This window comes from Falco rusticolus, chromosome 5, assembly GCF_015220075.1.
Source record: "Falco rusticolus isolate bFalRus1 chromosome 5, bFalRus1.pri, whole genome shotgun sequence".
NCBI classification, from domain to species: domain Eukaryota; kingdom Metazoa; phylum Chordata; class Aves; order Falconiformes; family Falconidae; genus Falco; species Falco rusticolus.
This window is the reverse complement of record NC_051191.1, coordinates 66,971,921-66,997,037: the sequence shown is the minus strand read 5'-3', so window position 1 is coordinate 66,997,037 and position 25,117 is coordinate 66,971,921. Positions and strand designations below refer to the sequence as shown.

At 42.8% G+C, this 25,117-nt stretch overlaps 1 protein-coding gene across 2 annotated transcripts in view; it reads right to left on the bottom strand.

The window, feature by feature from the left end:
* TMTC1 (transmembrane O-mannosyltransferase targeting cadherins 1) overlaps positions 1-25,117 on the bottom strand; it is a 148,713-nt gene that overhangs the window by 74,277 nt on the left and 49,319 nt on the right. For both annotated transcript variants that reach the window (XM_037389547.1, XM_037389546.1), the window contains exons 6-8: positions 18,315-18,396; positions 17,223-17,326; positions 4,037-4,226 (exon numbers count right to left, since the gene is read on the bottom strand). In XM_037389547.1, the coding sequence (XP_037245444.1) occupies positions 4,037-4,226; positions 17,223-17,326; positions 18,315-18,396 (376 nt within the window). The remainder of the gene's footprint in view (positions 1-4,036; positions 4,227-17,222; positions 17,327-18,314; positions 18,397-25,117) is intronic.

Sequence of the window (25,117 nt, the reverse complement as noted above, 5' to 3'; positions counted from 1 at the left end):
GACCTAAAAATGCCAGGCACAGTGGTGTTTCAAACATCTGAAGGGTCTTCCTTTCATGCTCACTGAATTATTATGACATGTCAAAGAAATAACTGTCATCCAGACGCTATGCCAAGAACTGTCCTCTCTCTAGTTCACCAGGTGCTCACCATTTCTTCCCGTGTAGAAAGGCAGTGCTATGGGCCCTTGCATATGCTACTGGCCCTTTGAAGCATCAGGTAGATTATTTCTCTGGCCTTGTAACTGGTGGGCTTGGCAACCAAAAAGATAGCACTTCATCCAATCCACTGGTACCTGAGTAATCTACCTGGTTCCAAAGCTGGAAGACAGACAATGTCAGTTCCTTGCAGCTGAGGCTGTCTTTGAAAATGAACAATAAACAAATCTCATCATCTTTTCCCAAATATTATTATTTTTCTGGCCCGCAGGCATTTGCAATAGCATCCCCAGCCTTTGTTACATCCCCAGCATGCTACTCAAAGCCCAACCAGGCTGGGTGAGGAAGTTCACTGCAAAGAGCTGAAGAGAACTTGAGCATTTCGAGACCCACTGGTGACTTCTTGGTGCTCAAGAGAGGCCAATTTTCAGAGCATGCTGTGAAGGCATCTGCGTGGTGAAAAATCAAGTCTCAAAACATTTCAAAGAGGTGCTTAATGACAGAATGAAACTTTGCCACGTTAGTCACTATGGAAAAATCTTGGCCAGAAATGACACCAAGGTCCTTTACTCCCACAGTGGGAGATGCAACAAGGGGCAGGCCTTTTCTTAACTCCCATCAGGCCTCCTGAAGATGGACATTAATTGTCATGTGCTCATGGGGAGCTCTTTGGCCAATAAGCAAGAAGGATTGACACTAACTACGCAGATGAAATGATCCAGCAAATACAAGTTATGTACAAGGAATTAACAAAGCAATTTTTCAAGTGACTTCCTCATTAAGTAAGGAGGACAACAGTGAAAGTGCATGAGGTGGACAAGAAGGGAGGCTTCTCTTGCCCGACAATAACAAACTGGAAAGCTGCCTTCACTGTTTCTGCAGTTTTCAGCATTAAGAACCCCACCCAGTAACAGATTATGTTCCAAGCAAAGCACTTTATGGGTAGGAATCTTGCACTGTTTCTTCTCCTTCTGAGGTACGACAACGTTCACGAAGTGAAATGGAACAAAAAAGCTTCATCCCTTAGATGTCCTTTATCAGCACTACACACACATGCCAACAGGGTTATTAACCTAATCACAAACGTCAACAACAAATTAGCCCTGTTTAAAATTCAATGGCAACAAAGGCAGAAATCCAATACATGCATTCTCTAATTACAGTCCATGTAATATATTCTGCAAGTCTCCTGTGAGCTTGTTTTGTGGCTGCACATTCATTGCCTCTTGCCACTGAAAATCAGTTCAGTGTTCACTGCACAGTCTTCACTTCTGCCAAAATCATTTCTAGTATTTCCATTCTCCATACCACAGAGAGGAAAGTGTTAGTGCCAATGAGAATGAATGTGAGGTTTTGTCCTCTCTTACCCCTGCACACCTACACACTCAAATGAACAGCACACAAACAGCATGCCTGTTCACTCTAAAACCATTCCTTAGAAAATTGCAAGCTATTGCTTCCAGTTTAGACTTTGCAATGAAAGAGGAGAGAAAAATGGCTGCTAAAAGAGTTCTGTGCATTTGTTGCGAAAAAAAAAACCAGAACACCTTACACTTTATGAAATATGAAAAATTAACTGATGCGTCTCATGCTGCCTACACCCTGCAAAATACTGAGAAATAGCCTGCCTGGGGCTTCACTGAAGGATGGTCCTCCTTGGGGGGAACAATGTCATATGAAAGGCCACTGCTGTTGCATTTGGAAAGAAGCTTTCTTAAGACCCTAACATAATGAATTGTGGCTGCAGTTCACATGTCCTGAACTTCCCTCTCCTAGCTGTAGAAGACATTCCCAAGACTGTCTAAAGCCAAACAGGACAATTTATTTCCAGGAAATGTGCCTCTTCCTACTGTTTGCTTGCCTCAATAATTCATTCTGCTCGGCACCACCCAATCAGCTTCATACCACTTCGTGGCAGTATCAAAACTGGGTTAAGAGAGTCATTAAAAATAAAATAGAAAATAGTTTTAGATATTCAGAACTTCCTGAAAAGCAGAATATCTCAGCTACCTCTAATTATACCTACAGCTGTGGGAAACATGTCCAAGTTGACCCCCTGGGACCATTACCAGTTCTGTGTTCACAGTGGGTTTGCTGGGAGGCTGTGAGTAGAGACTGATTAGAGCACTTCGTCAAGAATAGGTGATGGTTCTGGTTTTACTTGGCTTAGACACAAAAGCAGATCACTTCAGGTTCAACTTATTCCGAGTTTAGGGTTTTCAAGGATAAACACAAAGGAATCTACAAGATTAATTTCAAAGCATCCACTAAGTAAATGCTTGGAGAATTAAATTCGTGTTGCTTAATGCAACATTAATAGTGGTTAAGAGCAAAGCAGAGAACTTACTCTTACAAAAAATAAGAAGTGGCAGCTTCAAATCAAGCAGTGTTATTCATAAATCCAGACTGAAATGTTTTGCCTTTAAGGAAAAAAAAAAAAAAACCAAAAAAAACCCCAGATGGAAAAGAAGTACGGTAACTTCTAGACACTTAATGCACAAAGTATTTTGAAATATTTTGGGTTTTAGTTTGAGAGAAGACAAACTATTCAGGTACCCAAAGCAATCCTTCTGGATTATTGTTTTACCCAAAATAACACAAAACGTCTTTGGATAATCTTGGAAGATTTTTTTTCCCAGCAAACCAACAACATTAATCTTATACATGGTACCAATTCCAACAACAGGAGAAGAAATGAAAAGCAACCAAAACTTCAAAGAACATGGGATAAGATTTTTCAGAAGTATTCAGTACTGGGCTAATGAGAATTTTATCATTAACTTCCCTGGGAACAGGATTAGGTCTACTACAAACACTTCTGAATATCTCTAGCAGTGAGTAATGAAAACAGGAGGAATACAAGATGATGTACAACCTGCAGGTAGGGCTAGTGAATACCCTATAGGGTATTTTCCTATATTTCCCATACAGCATCAGTCAATGTATAACCTAAATTAATGACTCCAGAGTCTCAAACTGCTTGGTTCATTTTCTGTCTCTTATCAGGAGCACAGGAAGACTGCCAGGGTAGAGAGTGAAGCACGTACGTGACCTGCACATTTTAGCATAACATAGGTATTAAAAACCTGTCACTCCCCTACTATGCTTTTCAGTGATAAGTATGTTTAAGGAAGAGAAACTTCTGCAGTATTTAAAAAATGATTACCAATACCTCTCCTAAAGAAGCCTCCACAACAGAGCTGAAGGAGGAATAGCTTGCAACTTTCTATGATCCACACAAAAGCCCCCTTCCATGTAAGTGCATATCTGATCTGTGACAACTCTAGTACAACCTCACTTTCATTTCTGCCATACAATTAATGGTGGATCTGGAAAGGTGAACTGTGAAGCATGGCTTACCAACTGTATTATTTACGCTAAAAAACAGTTTCCAGATCATTTCCAATTTCCACATTCCATTACTCTGCTGATGGGAAATCTTCTTATCAAGATGTATCCACATTTAGGTTTTAGAAGCATAGCAAAGGTACGAATAAAATAACTGATTTTATTTTCAAATGGCTCTACAGATGACAGGTCCCAGTCCTGTCTGAAGCAAGCGACTAAGAGCCTAATGACTATGGGAGAGGCAGAGATGCTTAACAACTTCAGTGGGGTTTGGATCATTAGCAGTAATTGAATGCAGTACTCCAGGCCAAGTTTTGCCCTCAAATCAGACCAATTAGAGACTGAGACATTGAACTAGAGGGACATTTTTATCTGTTATGCTTGCCTGCATTAGTTATATAGTGGTATGTTTTTTTCATCTCGATCCAATGCATTTGAGAGGAAAACTCATGCCTACTGACCATTACATCTGAAGATTAGGACACAAAAGATTTTAAACAAAACATTGTATTGCATGTCTTTTGGTGTTACCTTGAATGCAGCTATACAGTGCAGGCTAAGTAACATCATCACCAGCACCAGTAACACTGTGGCTAAGTTCCTCACATCCCAAACAGACTCGACCAAAGGGATGCTGCCGACCTGCCAGTCATAGCACAGGGTGATCGGTGCCAGCAGAAGCCATGCATTGAAGGCCAGAAGGTAGGAGTAAGTTAGAAACCTGCAAAAGAGAACAGGTAACATAATACATGAAATGACCGCCAACATATGAAACGTTTTTCTTTGGCAATTAACACATACTATATGGAAGCATGGGGGAGAAAAAAAATCCCAACCCACCAAAAACCCACAAAACTCTGCACACACAGGCAATACCACAACTTTCTGTCAATAAAGAGATGATGCTAACGTAGGTAAGGGGCACTTCAACAGAACGTTTAAAGAAATAACATAAAATCAATAATATTTGCATGGTTTCTGTGCACCAGCCTTTGGAAAATTAAGAGGTCTTCATCTCCTATTGAATGTTAAATTTTTGAAGTGACTTTCTACCAACTTCAACAATAAATGAATAATAACTAAGCAGGTACATACATATATTGAACTGCTACACAGTTCACTGCATCGCTCCTGCAACACAAAATGTCCTTCTAGCTGAGGTTAACTTACAATTTATGATTTCTCCTATGTGCACAATATTGAGCAATTAAAATTCAGACCTTTTCTCTTCGCATCCCAGCACAGAGAGGAAATACAGAAGAAGGGAAGCAGACAGTGATTCTTGGCTGATCCCATCATAGCTTATTAGGGCTGGGGACAGTTTGCATGAGATGGGCCACAGAAGCGATGGAGAAGCAGGGAGCCTTTCAAAGTGGTGTAACCTTCATTAATTGGTACTCTCAGCAGAGAGGAGATTAATGGGGAATGGAAATGGGAAACATGCTGCCCTCTGGGAAGTATGCAGGTTTTCAGAAGACTGAGCAAGAACAGCATATGTATGATTGGACTAAAGAAAACAAGAAAAAAGGGGGGGGGGGAGGGGGAACACTAAGAAAAAAATAAAATCAAACCAACATCCCCTCTCCCTCTCAGCCTTTTGCTGCTTGGCACCTACTTGCCCAACGCGCATCCCCCTCAAACCACATTTATAAAAGTTCAAATACTTTTGTATGCAAGAGGTTGGAGATTATTACAGCAGTCATGAAGTCAACCAACCAACATTGCAACAGTCTTAGAACAGACAAAATCTTCCTTGGTTTGCAGATGGAAAATCCACATTATGAACAGCACCAAAGATGGCAGTAAATACTCAAAAAGAAATGAAGTTATATTCTACCCTGCATAGGATTTCTTCCATCTGAGCCTGCTTTTGCTGTTGTTACCACATGCAGTTGCTGCAGTACCTTAGCAGGTTTATTAAAACAATAACAAAGGATGCCCAAGAGATGTCACGCCATGTGGACAGAGAATTGTTTCACTCACCACTTACAGACATGCCTCTTTGGGGTCAAAATGCATCCCCTTACAGCAGCACTTAACAACATTATATTGTATTTGTTGCAGAAGGGGTAAGACACCAAAGCTAAACGTGACTCCAGGCAGGCAGGATGGAAGTTCCCAGATGGGTGCTGTGCCAAGACACAGGGATGGAACAGGCCTAAATTTTTTGTGAAACCATGTTTAAATAACGACAGACAGTTAGGATATCAGTTTATCTTCTCATCTGAAAAAAAAAAATATCTGCAGCAGCACAGAGACCCAAAAGAAGGGAGGCTTACAGAGCTGGAATAACATCTCATTGTAAACAGTGGAAAAGACACATTCTCATTTCCCTGCAAATCTTTCTAAGCTCCCAGTTCTGATGGAAAACTGAATATTCCCACATTTTTAAGGTTTTCAGCCATTTAGTATGTTTCTATGCCTCCATTTTCCTCCCCTCCCCCCTCTGAGGTAGTAAACAAGGGGAAAAGTGAGAGAAAACCCATCTTCTCTCTGAACGGAGGCAGTGATTAAAAAGCCAGTTTCTATTTAAGAAAGCATCCCTCAAAAACATAATCTAATTTTACCCAATCTCCTCTTACAATTTTGATTGTTCACTATTTCTAAAGAAACAAATACATCTTTTCTAGTCACCAAGCCAATCTTTTCTGGACCTCATTACAGAGAAACGCAGCAATGCAAAATCTGGTGGAGCTTAATCACAAGGCGCTCACTCGTGATGTTACATGTGGCCTGGCCTCACCTCTGCTCGGCTGCGATACAAAACAAGACTTCTGTATCAGCCTCAACACAACGTCAACTAAGAAAAGGTTGCCAGCATCTATTTACAGCTACTTAAAAGCCAAACTGAGATCCATTTCTAGCTTTACTTTTAAAAGAAAAAGTATGTTCATTTATGTCAATCTGAATAATGTCATGGCATACAATACTGTTACAAGTGTGTACATTAGGATTTTCAGCAGTACTGACTTAGTTTTGCACTTGATGCCTTAGGAGAGCCCAGCTTTTGGAGGGAGTGTCCTTTTATGCCATGGCATATTAACATTTTCAATAAGTACCACAATATTCGTGGAAGTTTGTATGCAAACCAAAACACATACGAGAAACCCTCCCCAACTTACTCAGGCTGGGCTGTTGAGTAGGAAGGACCGACACAACATTTGGGATCTTTACAAAATGCACCACTGCAAAAGACAGACTAGTTGCTTTTCTGCATCTTCACTGATAAGGTGGGAGCTAATAAAATGTTATGCAGCACAGAATAAATAAACACAGTTTGCTGCCACAACAAATTGAGTCAGTTTAACAAATTGTGCTGGTTTTGGCTGGGGTAGAGTTAATCTTCTTCATATTGGCTAGCATGGAGCTGTGTTTTGGATTTGTGCTGAAAACAGTGTTCATAATACAGGGATGTTTTCATTATTACTGAGCAGCGCTTACACAGAGCCAAGGGCTCTTCTGCTTCTCACCCCATCTCAGCAGCGAGCGGGCTGGGGGAGCACAAGAAGCTAGTGGGGGACACAGCCAGGACTGCCGACCCCCACTGACCAAAGGGATATTCCATGCCATAGGACGCCATACTCAGCATATAAAGTTGAGGAAGAAGAACGAAGGGGGGGATATTCAGAGTGATGGAGTTTCTCTTCCCAAGTAACCGTTACATCTGATGGATCCCTGCTTTCCTGGCGGTGGTTGAACACCTGCCTGCCCATGGGAAGTGGTGAATGAATTCCTTAGTTGTGCTCACTGCTTTTGCATCACCTATTAAACTGTCTTTATCTCAGCTCACGAGTTTTCTTACTTTTACTCTACTGATTCCCCCATCCCACTAGCAGGGGGCAAAGAGCGAGTAGCTGTGTGGGGGTTAGTTGCCAGCCAGGGTTAAACGATGACACAAATTTTAAGAGGAATTCGAGGTAGCCAGATCAACTGAGTTAATGCATTTCTGTGGAAGGTTAGGACAAACTGCTCTTGAAAATGAGAAGACATGTGCTGATCAGGAGGGGGTTGTAAACAAGTCTCTCTTTCCATGTGCTTGTGAGGTTTCTGTCTTCCTTGGGAGCCATGTGCACAACTTGCTGCCAGAGGCAGGTCCCAGAGGGGATGGACAATCACCCCATTCCATTACAGCAATAATTAGTCTCTTAAATACACTCTGCCAACAGCAGTGAATAATTTTAAAGCCTATGACAGTCGTTACCATCTATATACGGTCAGCTGGTTCACTTGTCCATCCACCCTACTGGAGAGCCCTTGGCCACATCTCTTGTCATCAAGCCTGAACACTCTCATTGACTGTGCATGTGCCATTAGCAGGCACAGAAGCAAGATCCAGCAGGGCAGTGCCTGATTTCAGGAGGCATTTATAAGCTGCAAGAAAGCCTTGAGCAAGCTCTGATCCAGGCAAAAGTTTGGATATGCTTTCGGCATTGGTAACCTATCCTTGAATACAATGGATGTCTGTATAAAATAAAGCTATCGCTATTCTAGATACTAGGAACAGAAAAATAACAGGATGCTAATAATAGTTACTGACAATTCAGTACTGCTTTTTACTTATGGCTGTCAAAAGCACATGATACTCCTTTATATCTGTGTGGTTCTCATACTACAAGGCTAATCAGGAAGAAAGCTAAATGCAGGAGAAACTTTGGAAGAACCCTCTCACCAAAGCTGACACCTCAAGGAAATAATTGGCAAATTTTGAAAAGACTCAAAGATTCACAGAATCACTCCAGGAGCTAATTGCATTTCAGCAACCTACCTGCAAATGGTAAAAAAAGTATTTTCTTTAAATTAGTTGACTAACTGAATTATATTTTAAATTAAAGATCTTTATATTGCTGTTCATGTCCACTGGAATTCCAAGGAAGAAAAATCCCTGCGTGTAACATCTCCTACTCCATCAATTAATCTCAGGCAAAACAGTGTTACTGGTGAGGTGACTGGAAGAATCTGCCTCTTGATGGGCAATCGGTTTTCCCTCGGGATGGGTAACATCATTTGCATTACAGCAGAGTTGTTTGGGTTTTTGCTATTTGCAAACTGAACACAGAAATCCAAGTTTCAGCGAGTATCAAGTGTTTCCTTTTCACTTCTCTGCCATGTTCATAAAACCAGCTCCTCCTGTAGGTAGCCGGTGTTGTCATGGCAATCCTGTTTGCTTAGTTTTAAATTTTGTTGTTTAAATGTACTGTTGTGTGCCATGTTTGAGATAAATACAGGGTGACTCGTATCTACAACCTGTTGCAAGATACAACTACCTGAATTAATTGCTTCTGTTGCAAAAATGAAAGTAAAGGGCACTACCTAAAGCCATAAACAATACAACAGAAAAAACACTTGAGAGATCATCTGTTACCTTTTACTGTAATCAAGACTAACAAACTTGGAAAAGCCATAGTCTCAGCTCTGCCAAATCCAGGCGATCACAGCATGTGAGGATTATGAGACTAGCTAAAAAAAAAATATTACAAGATTTACAGAAATTTATGAGGAGTTTCATCTGCTTTCTGATTTTGGAGCATTTTAAGCTTTTCTACCCAGCACCCAGGGACTATGCTTACAGATTTCTTTCTAAAACTGAGCTACACAAGCGATCACAAGACTCAGACCATGCCCCACAGAAGCTGCATGGAAAAACAGGGGCCAGTGACTGTTCTTTGTAGGTGCACACAGTGGGTACAACCTACCACTTACCCAGTTCAGGGACAACCTGTCCCATTCCTGATAAGCAACCTTACCCCCAATGACCCAACAGGGTATCCACCTGCAAGCAGATTTTCCTGCATTGGAGATTTTAGCAAGGCAAAGGCAAAATATTCTCCTGGTTGGGGAAAAAATGGACCTATCTAGAAGACAGGTGATAACAGTGCACTTAATTGGTATTTGGGAAAAGAATGGGGTGTACGAAGAAGGGGGGATCTGAAACAGAAGCAGGAAGGTAGTTGTTGCCCTTTCAGAAGTCACAGACCTTGTTAATACTCTTCTGAACAGACACTACCAGTGAGCCAGGGAAGTTTCGGTTCACTGTAAGGGTGAGAAGAGCTCCTTTATTAGGGAAAAGAGCTTCTCACTTGCATTAACAGCTGAACTGATTTCAACTCAAGGCTTTCTTCATCCTCTACAAAGCCCTAAAACCAAGTGTGTTTGATGAGCCGCTTCACAATAATGTCCTCCTAGGACACATGTGGCTGCAGTTATAACCAGGTGGTGGTATTTAAGGATATTGTCTTAAAATTGTATATATTTGCACTTCCCCTGGGGAACTGCCAGTCCAGTCATACCTTCCCACATGAGTTTATTTTCCTGCTCTGTATACTGTCAGCCTAAACATTTTCTTTTCGTAGCCTTAGAAGAAAAATCACACTCTGCCTATGCAGCACATTCAGTGATGGAGTAAGACTACACAAGGAAGCAATAGACATTCCAATTTCAATTTAGCATCCAAATGCAAATATTGACTAGACAGAAAGTCCTTGTAACTGGAAAAAGTGCCTATGTGCTCCCTTTCATCAAAACTTTTGCATCTAGGGAAAAAAAGCTGTCAGTCAGTAGAGGACAGAGTACAAAAGACAAAGATAGAAATAAACAGACAGCTGCAGCTTCATGAATAGCAAGGTAACTCCTCTGGAAGGTGGGTTTATATGCACCCCGGGCACAGAGGGAAAGGCAGACTACGATGTGCTCTATAGCTTTACAGCCTGAAGAGCTTTGATCTGGTGAACGGCACCCTCCCAGTTGTTTCAACTCTGTGGCTAGGAATCTGAAAAATAACAAATTCTTGCAGAGTAGGCTTTCAAAGAGCCTGTGAATTTCCAGTGAAACCCGAGCCTGCTGTCAGAGTCTCAATGCTGGAAAACCTGAGACCGATCATGTACTGCTTTCCCTCCACAAAACCCCGTGTGCTGTGGGTGAGAGCATGCCTTGTGATCAAACGTGATCCATAGCTTGCCACCGACAGCAACGCACTCCAGAAGTCACACAGCCAAAACCCCCAGCCATCAGTGGGCAACTGCTTCAGAAGAGGCTCACTGAGGTGGCAGGGGATGGAGCATCCACTGGACAGCCGCTGAGATACTGGTGGCTGATCCTCAGGAAATTAAAAACCAGACCTCATAAACCCGCTGTGATAACATTTCTGGAAACAGTCCATCGCACCCCAGAGCATTACCTACCCCACACTGGCGGGAGCCAAAGGGATGTCCTGGGCATGCTGCTTTGCCCCAGAGACTGGCTATGGTCCAGCCTTCCTGCGTGGAAGTACTCTGAAAAGCAAAATGCATCGCGCCTATAGGAGTCAGTGGCCTCTGCTTCGCCTGCACCCCCTCCACTGCACATGCAGGCTTTTGGAAGGGAAGGCTTGTTGTGTAACCAACACTTGCAGCAAGCACCATGGCCCATTAAAAATGCCTATCAAGCTGATTTCCAGAGCAGCAATACCTACCTGAGTTTATTCATTAAACCAAGAAAACTTAACTAAGAGAGATGCTGAAATCTTTCATGCGGCTCTGGGAACCTGCTACTGTAGGATGGCCTTTGCTTTGTAGCACCATCTTCCAGATAGGCTTTCCCCCAACCCCCAGCCCCCTTGAAATAAAGAATACATTTTACACTTAATGTATGGACTGTCTGGCCCCTGGGTAGGCATGACAGCAATTTTTACTGATGCTGTTGCTCTCCCCTTTGTCTAGAAGTAAGCCCTGAATGCTAGGTGCCTGCAGAGATTACAAGTGGGGCTGAACTTTTCCACTCAGGAAGCATGTGCAAGCCTGGATAATTAAGAACTGATGTCACAGGGGTCTATTTTAATTCCAGCTCCCAGCCTAAGGTCAGTGAAAATCCCATACCAGAGCAGATGCTGCACTTGACTTCTATTGTCTTGGCAGAGCTGGCTGGCACAGGGACCCACTTCTCCACACAGGTCTGTTGTGTACCTCTCAGTAGTTCATTCTCTTTGAATTTACAACTAGGATTATTAAATGCATTGCTCAGAAAACAGTCACAAATCTCTATGAAAAGGAGCATGTGCCAGTTTTTATGTGTAAGCATTTCTTCAGCTTTCCGAGGCACTGAATTCTCATTTACCTGATTGAAACAGCAAATACAGAAAGCCGGCTTACAGAGAGCAGTTCAACCGTAGGACAACGTTATCTCAAGGCAGTCTTAGTAGAAATGCATTAACTATTTAATACAACACCACAAAGAAGCCTGCTTCTTGCCCAGAGTGATCAGCCAAGGGAGGTCACAAGCAAATGCCACCAAAAATTAATATGACTTGACTCCCAAAGATATAGTTTAAAAAAACCCCATACTTTCTTAGTTTGAAATGGCTGGCAGGACTTAATCTGCTTCAAACACCTTGAGAGATGCTATACAACGGACTTTTCCCTTGTCTTACTATGGTGTTAGCAATACAATCCATTTACCTGGAGGCCTCCTACTTCTTTCCCCTCAAGAAGAGCAGAAGAAAGAAACATTGTGCAAAATGCCTGAAACATGACAGCCCCACCACTCAACGACCTGCTAGCACTTGAGCTGCACTTCAGTACACTGTTTACCTAAAGCTGGGTAGCTCTCAAAACCTTTTCAATTGCCTTCTTCCTCAACTTTCATCCAGTACAAGCCAGAATGTTTCAAAAGAGGTTTGAGATCAGGTTTTCTATTGCAACAGATCACCTATAGCAGATTTTGGGATGGCAAGTCACAACGACAGGAAATCTATGTTCTTTAAGGCAGGTCACTGAAGGTACATCCCTTCTGCAGCATACAACAGCCTGCAATGGCAGAGCTTACAAACAGCAAGATTCCAAACACCTTCATTTCTGCCTTTGCCGGGAAAGGGAATGATGGACAGATTTCATCTTCTCAGATCACTCTTGCCAAGAAACACACTGAAGGACATGGAAATATGGCTTTCATTTATGTCACTGGAAGTTTTAATGTGTCTGGGAATATAATTTGTAATTTTAAGGACAGTAATTTAGTGAACATACCGAACAGATGATTATTCTTTTTAAAGACTAAAAAACTGTCACTATTCCAGCATATTTTGTCTTCCAATGGTTAAAGAAGTAATTATCTGTATAATTTATACGTTTGTGTTGCCCAAAACTGGGTACAGGTTACACAGAACACGTAGTCACGTTCTAAAGCCAAACTGGGCCACATCAAAGGTCTGTCCAGACCAGGTTCCTCTCTCCAGCAGTGACCAAAAATTAATGCCAAGCAAAGCATATAAGAACATGCTAATTTTTTCCCGTTTCTAGCTAGCATAATGTCCCCAAGTTGAACATGGTTTCTGCATATATAGTAGCCTGGATTTCTTTTTTTAACTTGGCAAATCTCTCTTTTGAGTCTGCATAAACTTTCAGCACACCCACAGCATCCTGCAGGAAGGAGCTCCCCAGCTGAACTACCTGTTGCAAGCCACCTCCTTGGCTTGCTTTGAACCTGTGTCCTCTTAGATTTAATTGATACACCTTAATTTCTATACGCTCCCCTCCTCCACACAGTCATGGATGCATAGACCTCTCTCACACCCTCAGCCATCTAATTTACACTACAAGCATCACAAGGGCTGACAAAATCTGACCTCATTACTCAATATTTTTCAAACCCACAACTTACACCTACCCCTACTCTAGCTCTAATAACCCTTGTGTTACGTTTATCAGGACAAACCACACCCGTACAGCTCACCAGCTGACACAGAAACCTTGCCAGAGTTAACAATACTCCTTTGGGTTCATCCTGTGTCAGCCAAAACCCCGACTCCAAATCTAACTATGCATTTCACAAAGACTGCCACACATTTCTAAATTACTGCTTTTCTTTTTTATTCTCCTTGTTGTCATCAGCCTTCCTCCTAGCTCCACAAAGTTGGCCGAGTCTTACAATAACATTCAACTCTGTTGAAAACCATAACACTCACCCTGCTGAGACATGCACAATAACCGCATTTCAAGCTCAGTGCAAATAAAGACGACTGCTTGCAAAGAGAAACTCCCATTTGTGCCCTGCATGATCCTCAGATTGCTACAAAACAACTTGCCCTCTGCCTGAGCACTAACCCTTGTTTCAGCCACAGTTAAGGTGTCAGTAACCACCTCAAGATCACCACCCAATGCTGGCCTTTGTTTTAGCTTCATGGGGCTTCTCCCTTCTGGTCTTGACACCAAACTTAGCTCTTCCACTTCCTTCCTCTCAACTCAATCCAACCTGCAAATAACATCCTGGCTTTAAATTCAGTGCTGTGACCTAACTACTGCCTTCAGAACCTCGTTAAAAGCTTCTCACAGCAACCCTTCATATGCTGCTGCTACAGGTGTCTACAGCTGAGGAACACACACTGCCTCACAGCTTCTCTGAGGCTGGGCCATAATACAAACTCTCCCGTGTGACTGGGGATCCACCAGCTGAGCAAGCAACCACACACACCAGCACCTACTTGGATGCTGAATATCTTCAGGCCTTGATGTCCTAGACCCTAATGTCACCCTTTACACCGGGGCCAGCAAGCTGTGTCACCTCCAAATCCACCCTCAAGCAATTTACTCAGCTTCTTACTTCCACCCTGTGGAAATACCAGGTTTTAAAAACAATCTTATCTCTTCAGCGTCCCTTTTCCTTACAGTTCAGCTGAATGCCAGCCCAGTACCTCAGCCTAGCCTTCCCACCGGCCAGACACACAGCTCTTCCTAGAAATCAGGCCTACGGCACTCAGCCTTACTGGCTCCATCTGACATCCCAGTCCTGCAGTCATGATGACTGGCGCAATGTCAGCTCTGCAGCAGTAGCTTCAGCTCTGGCCACAGTAAGACAAATTCTCAGGTGAGAGTTATAGTTCGAGTCTGAATGAGGACATGAGGAAGGAAAAGGTTTGTTGCCAAGAGAGGGGCTGTGGTTAGTGGGTGCATTGTGGGGTGTCAGCTCAGAGACAGTCATTGGGTCTCTGTCTACCTTGCAGGATTGACCGCTCGCCCATTTAGCAAAAATTTGCCACCCAGCTGTCCAGAAACTTACCCTGAGTTATCATCCACATTGACTAATTTGTCTTCCTACAGCTCCGCAAGACTGGCAAGATACAACAATAAAAAAACAGCTCTCAACTCAGATTTCTTGTTTGCAGGTAAACCCCACAGGTATAACATGAAGACTACTGCCAGCAGCACAGCTGAGCCTATAGCTAGCTCTGAGGCAGTTGATGGCTTACTGACTATTTTGAAGTAAATTTCCTGGTTTCAGGAAAGCAGGTGTTACTGAGCAAGCCTAACGTGCTGGCAGGTGGATCCCGCAGGCTTACGACGGTGCATGGGATCAGGAAAGCCAGTCTTTGGCAATGTTCAGGTTGGCTGGTTGCAACTTCAAGGTGGTGGTCAGCTTAAGGTTTGAATTCAGAAAAACAAGACTTGCAGAGAAGAATTTATAGATATCTTCTGCAGATCCCTCACATCTAAGATGAAGGCTCGTGCCAGGAGACTTGGTTTAAGGTTAACAGAAGCTCAGGACCCAGCTTCTTTCTAGATCATACACTGCCCAGAGAGTGAGGACAGAGACTATCACAGGTCATCAACAAGATCCATGACAGGAGAAGTGGCAGATACTGAACTGCAGCAACTCACTGTCAGGGCCCTGATGAGCCTCACCTGGCCCTGCACCTAATGCCCATTGCTCTAGGAGCCCCATTTCAGCTCAGCCATGTCTCCTGGATGGCCCTTGGACCTGTTCTGTAAGTAGCTTGTCTCCCAGATGGACCCCGCACAGACACATGTTCTCACTTGTCCTTACTCTGGCCTCTCACCCGTTCTCCTGGACAGACTCTGGTCCTGTCTCCTGACTGGACTCTGACCGGGATTCAGTAACAAACCTACTTCACGGCTGCTGTTGTCAGGATCCAAGCCTGAACATCAGCTGTGGGAGGCTGGTGCCAGATCAGCGGGGAAGGAACTGACCAGCTAAATTTAACTTTGTGTGTTAGAAAGCCACATAACAGCTGGCATTGGGGCTTGCTGAAAGGATGGGTTTTCTGGATGGAAGACACAGGCTTCTGGGTAAATTGGCTAAAGTGAGGTTTAAGATCAAGCTCAGAAGAAATGGAACAGCTGACATAACTACAGAGTTTTAGAATCCCTCCAGCACAACAATACCGGTTTTTACTGGCAATGCTTTCCTTCATTAGGTTTGGAGCAGGTAGGTGTTGCTGAACTGATGGTGAAGCCAGGGCTGCTGCTGGGGCCAAGGAGGACCTCAGCCAGCAGCATTCTCACTTGTCTTTCATAAGGTTGTTAACAAAATCCATAGTGCTGGTGGTAAAAACAGTCACTGTTTCATACCCCAAGAATGGCTTGGCTTTTGGGTTTAAAAAAACCTTCCCCCGTCATTACAAGATATGAAGAGGCAACACACAAAAGACATTTGCAACATTGAATACGTAGTTGGAATTAGGCCAGGATCATTTATGACTTGATGACCCCCATCTCAGCATAGACATAGCAAAAAGGGACAGCAGCAAATCCTTCATGCTGTGCCACGCAGGGTCTGGTATTAATGAATCTGCCAGAAATACTGTGAACAGATCACAGCTTTCCAAATCAGCCAGTGTGCTTCCTGGAAGCACTTCTAGCCTTGATGGTAATAGAGGCTGTTGTCACATTATCATAATGGTCTCCCAAATGAGATCCAGTCCGATTCTGCCGCAGATGTTGAATAAGAATTGCTTGATCTTAACCTGTGTCTCAGCTGCAATTCCACTGTTGGAATGAGGAACCAGAATGGAATGAGCAAGGCCAGAAAGTGACAGAGAGGAGGACTGTTCCCATTTTCATTTGAGGTGTCAGTAAATTCCTCCAGAAGCCTCCATAGTGTCTTTCCCCAGTTCAGTAACTAACCAGAGCAAACAGTTATACACATGTCCCTGTCTTAAGAGGAAATCAACTTCCTACCATCTTCTCAGAGCACCGACCTAGGTAGGTTTGGAGGGAAAAACAAAGTTGTAGCTGCCCCTGCCTGGCTAGTCTGGCCCAGCAGAGACAGAGGGATGTGGTATCAGCTCACCTAACCACACACTGGGTCCCAGGCAAAGAAAGAAAAACCCAAAAAAGCATTTTTACCAAATTTAAACATTTATGTATCTTTTTTTTACAAAAAAAAAAAAAGATAGTAATAAAATAACAAATATCTGTTAACACAAATTTCAGGTTCATAGTTTTTAATCAATCCACAGCATTCCATCCTATGCTTAGCCAGAGCTCTGCAGTATTCTGTGCCACTGGAGTTCTGCCTTCCATCTTCACTGAACAGCCACCAATATTCCACCAAAAAGCATAGTCATCCCATTTTTATACAAACTTCAGCTGAAGCCAAATGCTTGCATCCCATACCTCAGGAGCAGCCAGTTTTAAGGATTAGGCTTCAGTCACTGGACCTTCCAGTCCTTTGCTCAGGAAATTTAACTATGTTCTTTGGGCTTTGCATAAAAATAAGCCCACATTTTTCGGTAAGAAAGCATCTGTAATGTAATTCTGTAGGACCCCGAGCATGCTTTGGGGTTCAAATAATGCTGTTTGCTTTCTGTTCTAGACAGAGCAATAAGAAGTAATTAAGTTAAGATAACAAAATAAGTCTTCTCATTTGCAATCTGTAAAACATTTCAGTGCAGGTTAAAAATAATGTCAAGGCTACACTTCTGAAATCTGTTTGATTAGCAGCATTGTACCTCGTCAGTAAATACGGTGAGAATGAAGCTGGATTGTCCTGCTCCGAAAACATGGGCATGGATCCTCCCATTATCCAGAGGCGGAAATACAATACGAGAATCACCTTTAAAGAAGAACACTTCAGTTAGCAATGCTCTATTCAGAAGAACTAAGGCCTCCAGCAAATATTTTGTTGTGATTGTTCTCCACGCTGTGCTCTGTTCCTAGAAGTGAGTCAGCCCAGCAGTTTAGGCAAAATTCAATTTTGCCACCCTATGCAGGTGACAAACATGCCAACCCCTCAGCACACACAGCACTCTACATCGTCGGGTCCCCCTGCTTTCACATGTGCATTACTGACAGCACTCGGCTACCCACTACACAGGCAGCATTTTGAAGGACAAATCCATCATCCTGCTACAGCTCAGACTGCAGACTTTTGCTATTGACCCATACCTAAATACAGAGGGAAAAAAACATGATGATGTCTTAAAAGCTATTATTGTTCACTCATGCTGGCACAGCTGTAAGGACAAGCTCCATCGGTGTTTCTCATGCTGTGTAATCCTAATCCCTGGAAGGACTCCCGTGGGCTGGCACTCCTCCACCTTTCTGGAAACCACTTGTCAAGGGACAAGCAAGGGGATCTGACTCCTAGAGCAACACACGGACTTGCACACCCAGTCCACACCTGTGGAGGTGCTTGTTTTCTCCCCTGCAACGTGTCAAGTTCTGCTTGGAGCATGCCAAGCAGCAGGTATTTGCAGGCAGAGCTTTTCTTGTGACTCTTACTAAGCCCTGCACTGAAGCTAACAGCATGCCACTGAAAAGTCAGCCCAGCACCAGAGAGTACTCCTGTGTTTAGGGCAGGAAATACCTGCAGACAATCATGTGGTTGTAAGGGCAACCACTATAAATTAGAAGACAATCTGAACTGAAAACACAGCAATATTCTTGTCTCTGCCTAGCTGAAGTCATCTAGACTACTTTCTAAGACTAACTTTGTATTAAGTTCTACCATCTAAGCTTTACAAGCCTTTTGGGACACCACCATGCAATGTTCATTTTTGTCACATACACAGAAATACATCATCAAGTCCATTCATACTTACGTAGCTTATCACCAAAGCAGCTCTCTTCAAAAAAGGCCTTGCAGTATACAAGAAATTCTGGTTGTTATTTGCAGTCAGGTAGCTGAAACATAAGGAAACAAGTATTTGTTGAAATACTTTTAAACAATAACTCATTTTTCAAACTGGAGAAAAAGCTGTACATGGTTTCAGCCACCCTAGACTAACCTGCAGTAACAATGACATCACTCTTACTCTTCAAAGCTCTTTCCACATGACTTAAGTAAAATATTGAGGCCACCTTCATACAATACACACTACAATACATTGCAGTTTCCCCATCAAAATCTGGGTTTGGTTAGTTATTTTTTTTAAAACATCAATGAACACCTTAATCCTTAGAAAAGCCCCACATGTCTCACTAAGATTGCTGTCTTCAGACTCCCAGAAGACTACACTGAGACACATTTTTAAAAGGTCACCCAAACAGAGCAATTCAATTTTAGGCCATGATTAAAATGCAAAAACTCCTTGTTCCCAGCTCTCTGCTGAGCCTCTACAGATGGGAATAACTGTCTAGCAGAACTGAACTTATTTTAAGCTTTTTTTTTTTAAAGCATATTCTGCATGCTTAAGTTGCATTATGAGTCTGCTGACAAGGTGTTATGATAATTAACTGTAGAGAGACAAACACACAGGTGGCTTATTGTTGTTGGAGCGTTCATAAAAATCTTCCTGTTTCTCAATAATTAAACTGTATCTGGAGCCAAAACTACATATTAATTTTAATAGAGTAGAAGCATTTGACAAATTCTAAGGAGCTTTCTTAGTATAACAAACAGTGCCATGCCTATGGCATTAATTCAATGATAATTCAATTTCTATTGGACCTTACAGTGGCTTCATTATTTTAATAAAGTGATGAGAAACAAAAAGAAATACAGAAGAGAGAACAGGAATATTTTAAGCATATAGAAGCTAGAAAACTATTGAAAAATGACAAATAATTTTAAGAAGTTATAAATAGCAAGTAAACAAAATAAATTCAGAAGGGAAATGTTTGCAGGTTTCTCTGTGTAACATACAATCAGTATTGGGATACTCTATTTAAATTATTTACAAAAACTGCAGCATGAATCACAACACCTGCACACAAGTTACCTTTCCAAGCATGAAAGCATCAGAAGTTTCTCCCGTGAACATCTAGCATATAAACCACATCTTATTTCCTTTCCAAATTCCTCAAGACAGTCTACTATCTGATTGCTTCCACCTTTCAAGTCATTGAAAAAACAAGATTGCAGCACTTCCTAATGCTGCCAAGAGTCTTTAATATCTGGCTTTTTGTTCAAATTTTCTATAGTAGGAAGTCTGCAAGCCTGGTCACCATGGCAAGATGCAGACAAAAGCACCAGGGGCAAAGCCAGCAAGAAACAGGCAGCATTTAACAAGAATAAAGAAGTACATCTGGGTGTTCTCTATAAAATAACTGCTCTTCAGAAAACTTTCCCTAAGTGTCGTGCCTAAAACTCAGGAACCAAACCATACATTGTAAAGCAAGCCAGATGACTTTCTGTCTTTGGTGTCTACTTATTTACAAATGTTGACATTTAAGCACCAAATCTGACTTAAATGTCAGACTAGTCTTCAAGGGCTGAACTCCGCAAAGTGTAAAGTTTTTTGAGCTCCCACTGATTTTAATCAGGCTTCAGCAAGTACAAGTGAGATGAAACTAAGCCTTCAGCTTTCTCTCTCCATGAAAGGTCAGGTTGGCCTTCAAGTGTTCACCATGGCCCTGCTCCAAAGCCCACTGGAGCCAAAGGGAAAGACTCTCGGTGACTTTAATAGCATTTGGATCAAACCCCGGTCTTTTGTTCCCTACTGGAACCTTACACGAAACTCAACCCCCTCGTGATTTTCAGCAGGAACAGAAGTTTTGGGTTACATTTTGTTTATATTTTTATGGGTGGAGGGAGGACAGCCCTCTATTAATCATGCTGCCTGATTCTTTTCAAGAACCTGCTTTCACTCGCTTGTAGTTTTAACTAACTGCAACACTTTGGACAGAAATTTTCCATTACAAATATTTGCTTTAGGTGGAATTATTCTGGGAAAAGATCAGCCAGCACATTTCAGCTTTTTCTCCAAAACTACAATTAGAGACAGAGAAGCACTGTTATCGGTCTCAAGAAGTCTGCCAACTTCATCCTTGAGAAACTACATCACCTCCCATCAGTGACCTAAAACTCGTGAGGCAGCCACCATCTCCGGGCCACAGGTTTGCCATCCTCCATGACAGCCACCCGTGGCTAGGCAAGCTACAAGCTCGGGGGGCAGCACCTGTGGGGCAGTGGGGACATGCCGACTCCACTGCTTTGCCACCCTCAGCAGGGATCTGGCTTTTAACAGCTCAAGTTCACATTGAAGATGTTCTAGCTGGAACAACTGCTAGGGACAGCAGGCTGTTCGTGAAGGTAGCCCTTCAGCAAGAAAGTTAAACTTCATTTTAGGCTGCTGAGGCTCAGGAAAGTGTTTCTGTGCTTCAGGGCCTTGCAAACAATGATCTAGAACTGGAGACCACCACAGAGCCTAGAAGAACCCCTCATTATTTCCAGCTCTCTGCTCTCTCTCAAGCCTGGCCTGAGGAGAAAATTAAAGCCAGAAAATAAGTGTAAATGGAAGGCAATAGTTGCTTTTCCACCCTTGGCAGTACAGTGCAGGAATGCTTACTCTTTAAAACACCTTGATTTTGACTTTTTTTTTGTCTGCCTATGAGTAACTAAAATCTCACACCTTCCTTGCAGCAAGCATAACACTATGCAAGCTACCAAGCACAGTTTCAAGGTGTGAGTTTATCTGCAAGAGGAAGTTAATTTGAAATGTTCCACCGAATTGCAGGGTAGCCATGGTCACTGCAAAGCAGGCCTTCTGAAAGAATTTCAGAAAATCCTGACAGGCCCCTAACAGTTTATGTTGCTGAGCAGTAAAATCTCCAGGAATAAAAAAGAAAGCCCTCCACCGACACCAACTGCAAATCACTCTGTGCTAGAGAGCAAATGGGCAGCAAGCAAGAAGGAACCAGAATGAAAGTAATGGGTAACTGGGAATGGGTGAAGCAAGAGCTCAGGAGAGCCCTGAGCCTTCTGATCCTTCCCCTCCAAACGGTTTTGCTACTTTGCAGCTTAAGTTAAGAAATGTTTTTTTTCCGCGGTAGTTCAATTAAGGAGCAAAGCTTTTCTCTTATGAGAAACCAGGCTGCCAAACATCCCACTGTTCATAGGATCCACTCCCTATTACCTGCTCCACCACGATCAGTGTAATGTGGCTTCCCATGCCAAAATACACACACCTCTTCATTTCTGCATGAAAGCAGGCACAGGATACATGTAGGAAAACTGTACTGATGGTAGTTCTCCATGCACCAAAATGCTACTGCAGAGTGGGCAAACATTTCAAGGTGTAGGTCTCCCAGATTTTCATAATGAAGTGATAAAATGAGAGGAGGAAATCCAGATCGCCAGGTTTGCTAAACAAGTGTGAAAGGAGCCCACTTGGGCAGCTTCGCGCCAGCTTTCCTACAAAGCAAATCAGCATGTAATTGCGTACTTGCTATCTTTTAAAAGCCTTTCAGGAATACTCCCTGAAGCAACCAGAATCACAACAAACAATAAATCCAAGAAATGCTTAATAATGCAGGGACTTCTCTCACACAGTTCGAGCAGAGGCCAAGACAGATATTTGGCAGCTCCGGCTTCCTGAAAAGCACGGCTCATCCTGAAATCAATTACATCATCAGGGAACTCAGAGGTTTTATAATTGAAGACAGCAGGGTAGGTGGCCTAGTAAAACTCAATACTGTGCAGTTTACAGGAATGTAAACTTTGCTGGTACCAGATGGACTCTGTGTTAATCAAAACAAACTTCTCTAAGAAGCAGGCAGCTTTTTTAATTTGCCTGTACCATTGGAGGCATCTAGAGTTTAGAGAAAGGAGCAGGGCAGCTCCTTAGCTGCCACTCACTGCCACGGCTGCGTGAGCTATCGCGCAGACCAGTACTGGCAACACATTTACCCCACACGCTGCAGCCGACTCAGCTTTGGTATAAAACATGAACTTGCTCTTCTGTTCTCTTTGAAGGCTTTCTCAAGGGAAGCAAACAAACAATTCAGATGTGTGACGAATGGTCCCCATCAGGGACATCTAAAAGACCAAGATAACTATGAAGTAGAACAAGCTTTGGTCTTTTGAGAGCTTGTTTTGGCCACTGTGAGATCATTGCTTCCATTTACACTCTTCTCAGGAAACATCCGACTCCCAGCAACCACCAGAGTTTTGAACAAGCACTTTCAAAACCCTAATACTGAAGAAAGACATTAGAAGGATGAGTATGAAAGCAAGGCTGTTAACTTATTCTTAATTATTGATAACACTAAGACACCTCTAATCAAGACATTTTTAAACTTAGAAGGAGCTATTTTAGGCAAATGTCAAAGCTTCAGGTCACTGATAGATGCACACCTAATTCCAAACCAGTTTGACAGATTCCCCTGTTGAGAATGTGCAAGTTTTACAGGAGCCATATTTTGTCTATAGAGATCACCTTACCTTTTCTACTTGAAGATGACTTCTGCATAGTCTGTGCAGCCAGCTAGATCTTAAATTGGAGAAGTATATTTTCAGCCTAGCTCAACCTGTGTTCCTCCTTGAGGACAACAACCATAGGCAAGTATATGTGATACCCCAGGGAGAAAACAGGAATGAAAATCCATCGTGGAATAAAAAAAATTGATTAAAAAAGAGGAAAAAACAATATATTCCAGACATACCTGGATTTTTAACTTGCTTAAAATACCTGTCAGTGCAAGGAAATAAAATACCAGTCATAGCTACAAGTTTTGCAAGGGAGAAGAAAAAAAAGTCCTCCTGCTTCCTTCTTTATAAGTCGTCTTGACATTCCCCACAGCATGTGTGTGGCGTCCTTGCTCTTTATCTCCCCGGAGAGCCTTAAACCCCAGCCACCACTACCCACGCAGACCCAGATGCATAAACACACACAAACAGAAGCAGTTTTACAGACTCTTTAGGGGGCCATGGAGCGATTTTATGAAAGTCACAATAGTTTTAACTCATTCACACTGATAATGTCACATGCTCCTTGTGTACATTTTCAGTTGTGACCACATTTGGAGTTTTTACTGTTTGTCGGATTTTCAGGGAAAGCAAGGCATAACTGTCTTGTCATACATAGCAGAGGAGATTCCACTTCTGGCTTTTCCTTATTCTTTTAGGCAAAACATACCTCATTCTGTGTGGGATGAAAGTAGAGGAAGAAAACTGGGAGTAACAGGGAAAGGAGAAGAGAGGCACAGTAAGGGATCAGAAATAGAAAGAAAAAAAAGGAAAGCAGCAAAATGCATGTAACAGATCAAAGATGTGACCAGGAAGATGAAAAGGGGCATCCCTTCATACCAGACATTCCACTGGCTGACGGACAGGGAGACAAGGTTGAGCAGGGCTAACAGGAAAAATAAGACCTCATCAAAGCACAGCCACCATCCGGCAGATCTCAGGAAACCAAAGCACCATGCCTGCAATTTAAAGCTTCCATCGATTTCAGCCATTTTATCTCCTCTGCATCACACACACCTGAGGCATTGAAATCCACACTTAGGCTCATTATTCCCTGACCTAGCTCCATTAAGGGATGGTATTTCAAGGAAAAGCATTATAAGCAGCACCGATAGCAGCTTTAGCTGCTCCACACATTCAACTACAAACCCCTATTTTCAGCTGCTTGTTCTTTTGACAAGTTATATACATTCATGCTGGAAGTTTTCCCTTCCAGGATCTTGTGTCAAGCTGAAATCATTTTCTTCCTTAAAAGTATCAGGTAAATCAGTTAGGCTGTTCCTGAAAAAGCAATTAGAGATATTTGCCCATATCAACAAAGTCATGCAAGCAGTTTATTAGGAAAACTTCAGTGGTTCTGTAGTTTGGAGCATGGATTTGAATTGTGTAGAGGGATTACAGAGATGCTCCTGTTGTTGCTTTCAGTGACAACTGACTCCACTTCTGGGCACATGACAAGCCACCAAAAAAAAGATCTCCATTTGCAATGTCACTAGAGATTTGTATCAATTCCCCAGTGCCTCTAGCCCTACCAAGCACCATCTAGCAGAAGCCTGCAGGAACAGCATCAGACTCTCCTTGCATTGCTACTGCAAAACCATTGAGAGAGGAGACTCTCTCCTGCAATGGCTGTATCCAACCTGGAAGGGACCATTTGCTTGGACTACAGAGGGCTGAAAATTGTGTCTCAAGAAGAGGCTATATGAGTATGTGTTACAAGGAAGAGAGGGGCTAAAGGAGAAAGGAAGGTAGGCACAAAGAGGAAAGGGATGGGAACAAAGAGGAGCCAAGAAGAAAGATGGAGATAATGGAGATATTCCAGCCCCTGCTGCTGTCAGAGATCCAGCAGCAGTATGCAAGAAATCTGCTGCCACTGGAGCTGCATTCACTTGTGTCCCCAGTGAGCACTCAGGAGCTGGACTGTGGCACCAGAGGCAGGAAAGAGACCACCTTCCCCAGAGCAGCTCCACTTCTGAAAGCAGCTGTGCTTCTGACAAATCAATCCAGCATGAGCAGATGGACCCAAAACCACAGAGGACAGCCAGGACTCCTACAGACTGAATGCTGCCTTCATGTCTCTGCACAGAAAACAGCTGGCAGCTCTTGAATCAGATTTCCCCAAAACACAGCGCAGCGTCCACAGGCCACACTCGCTCCGCAGGGCCAGGCTTGGTGAAGGGGCTGCTTGCAGACCCACTGTGCCCAAGCAGGGAGTCT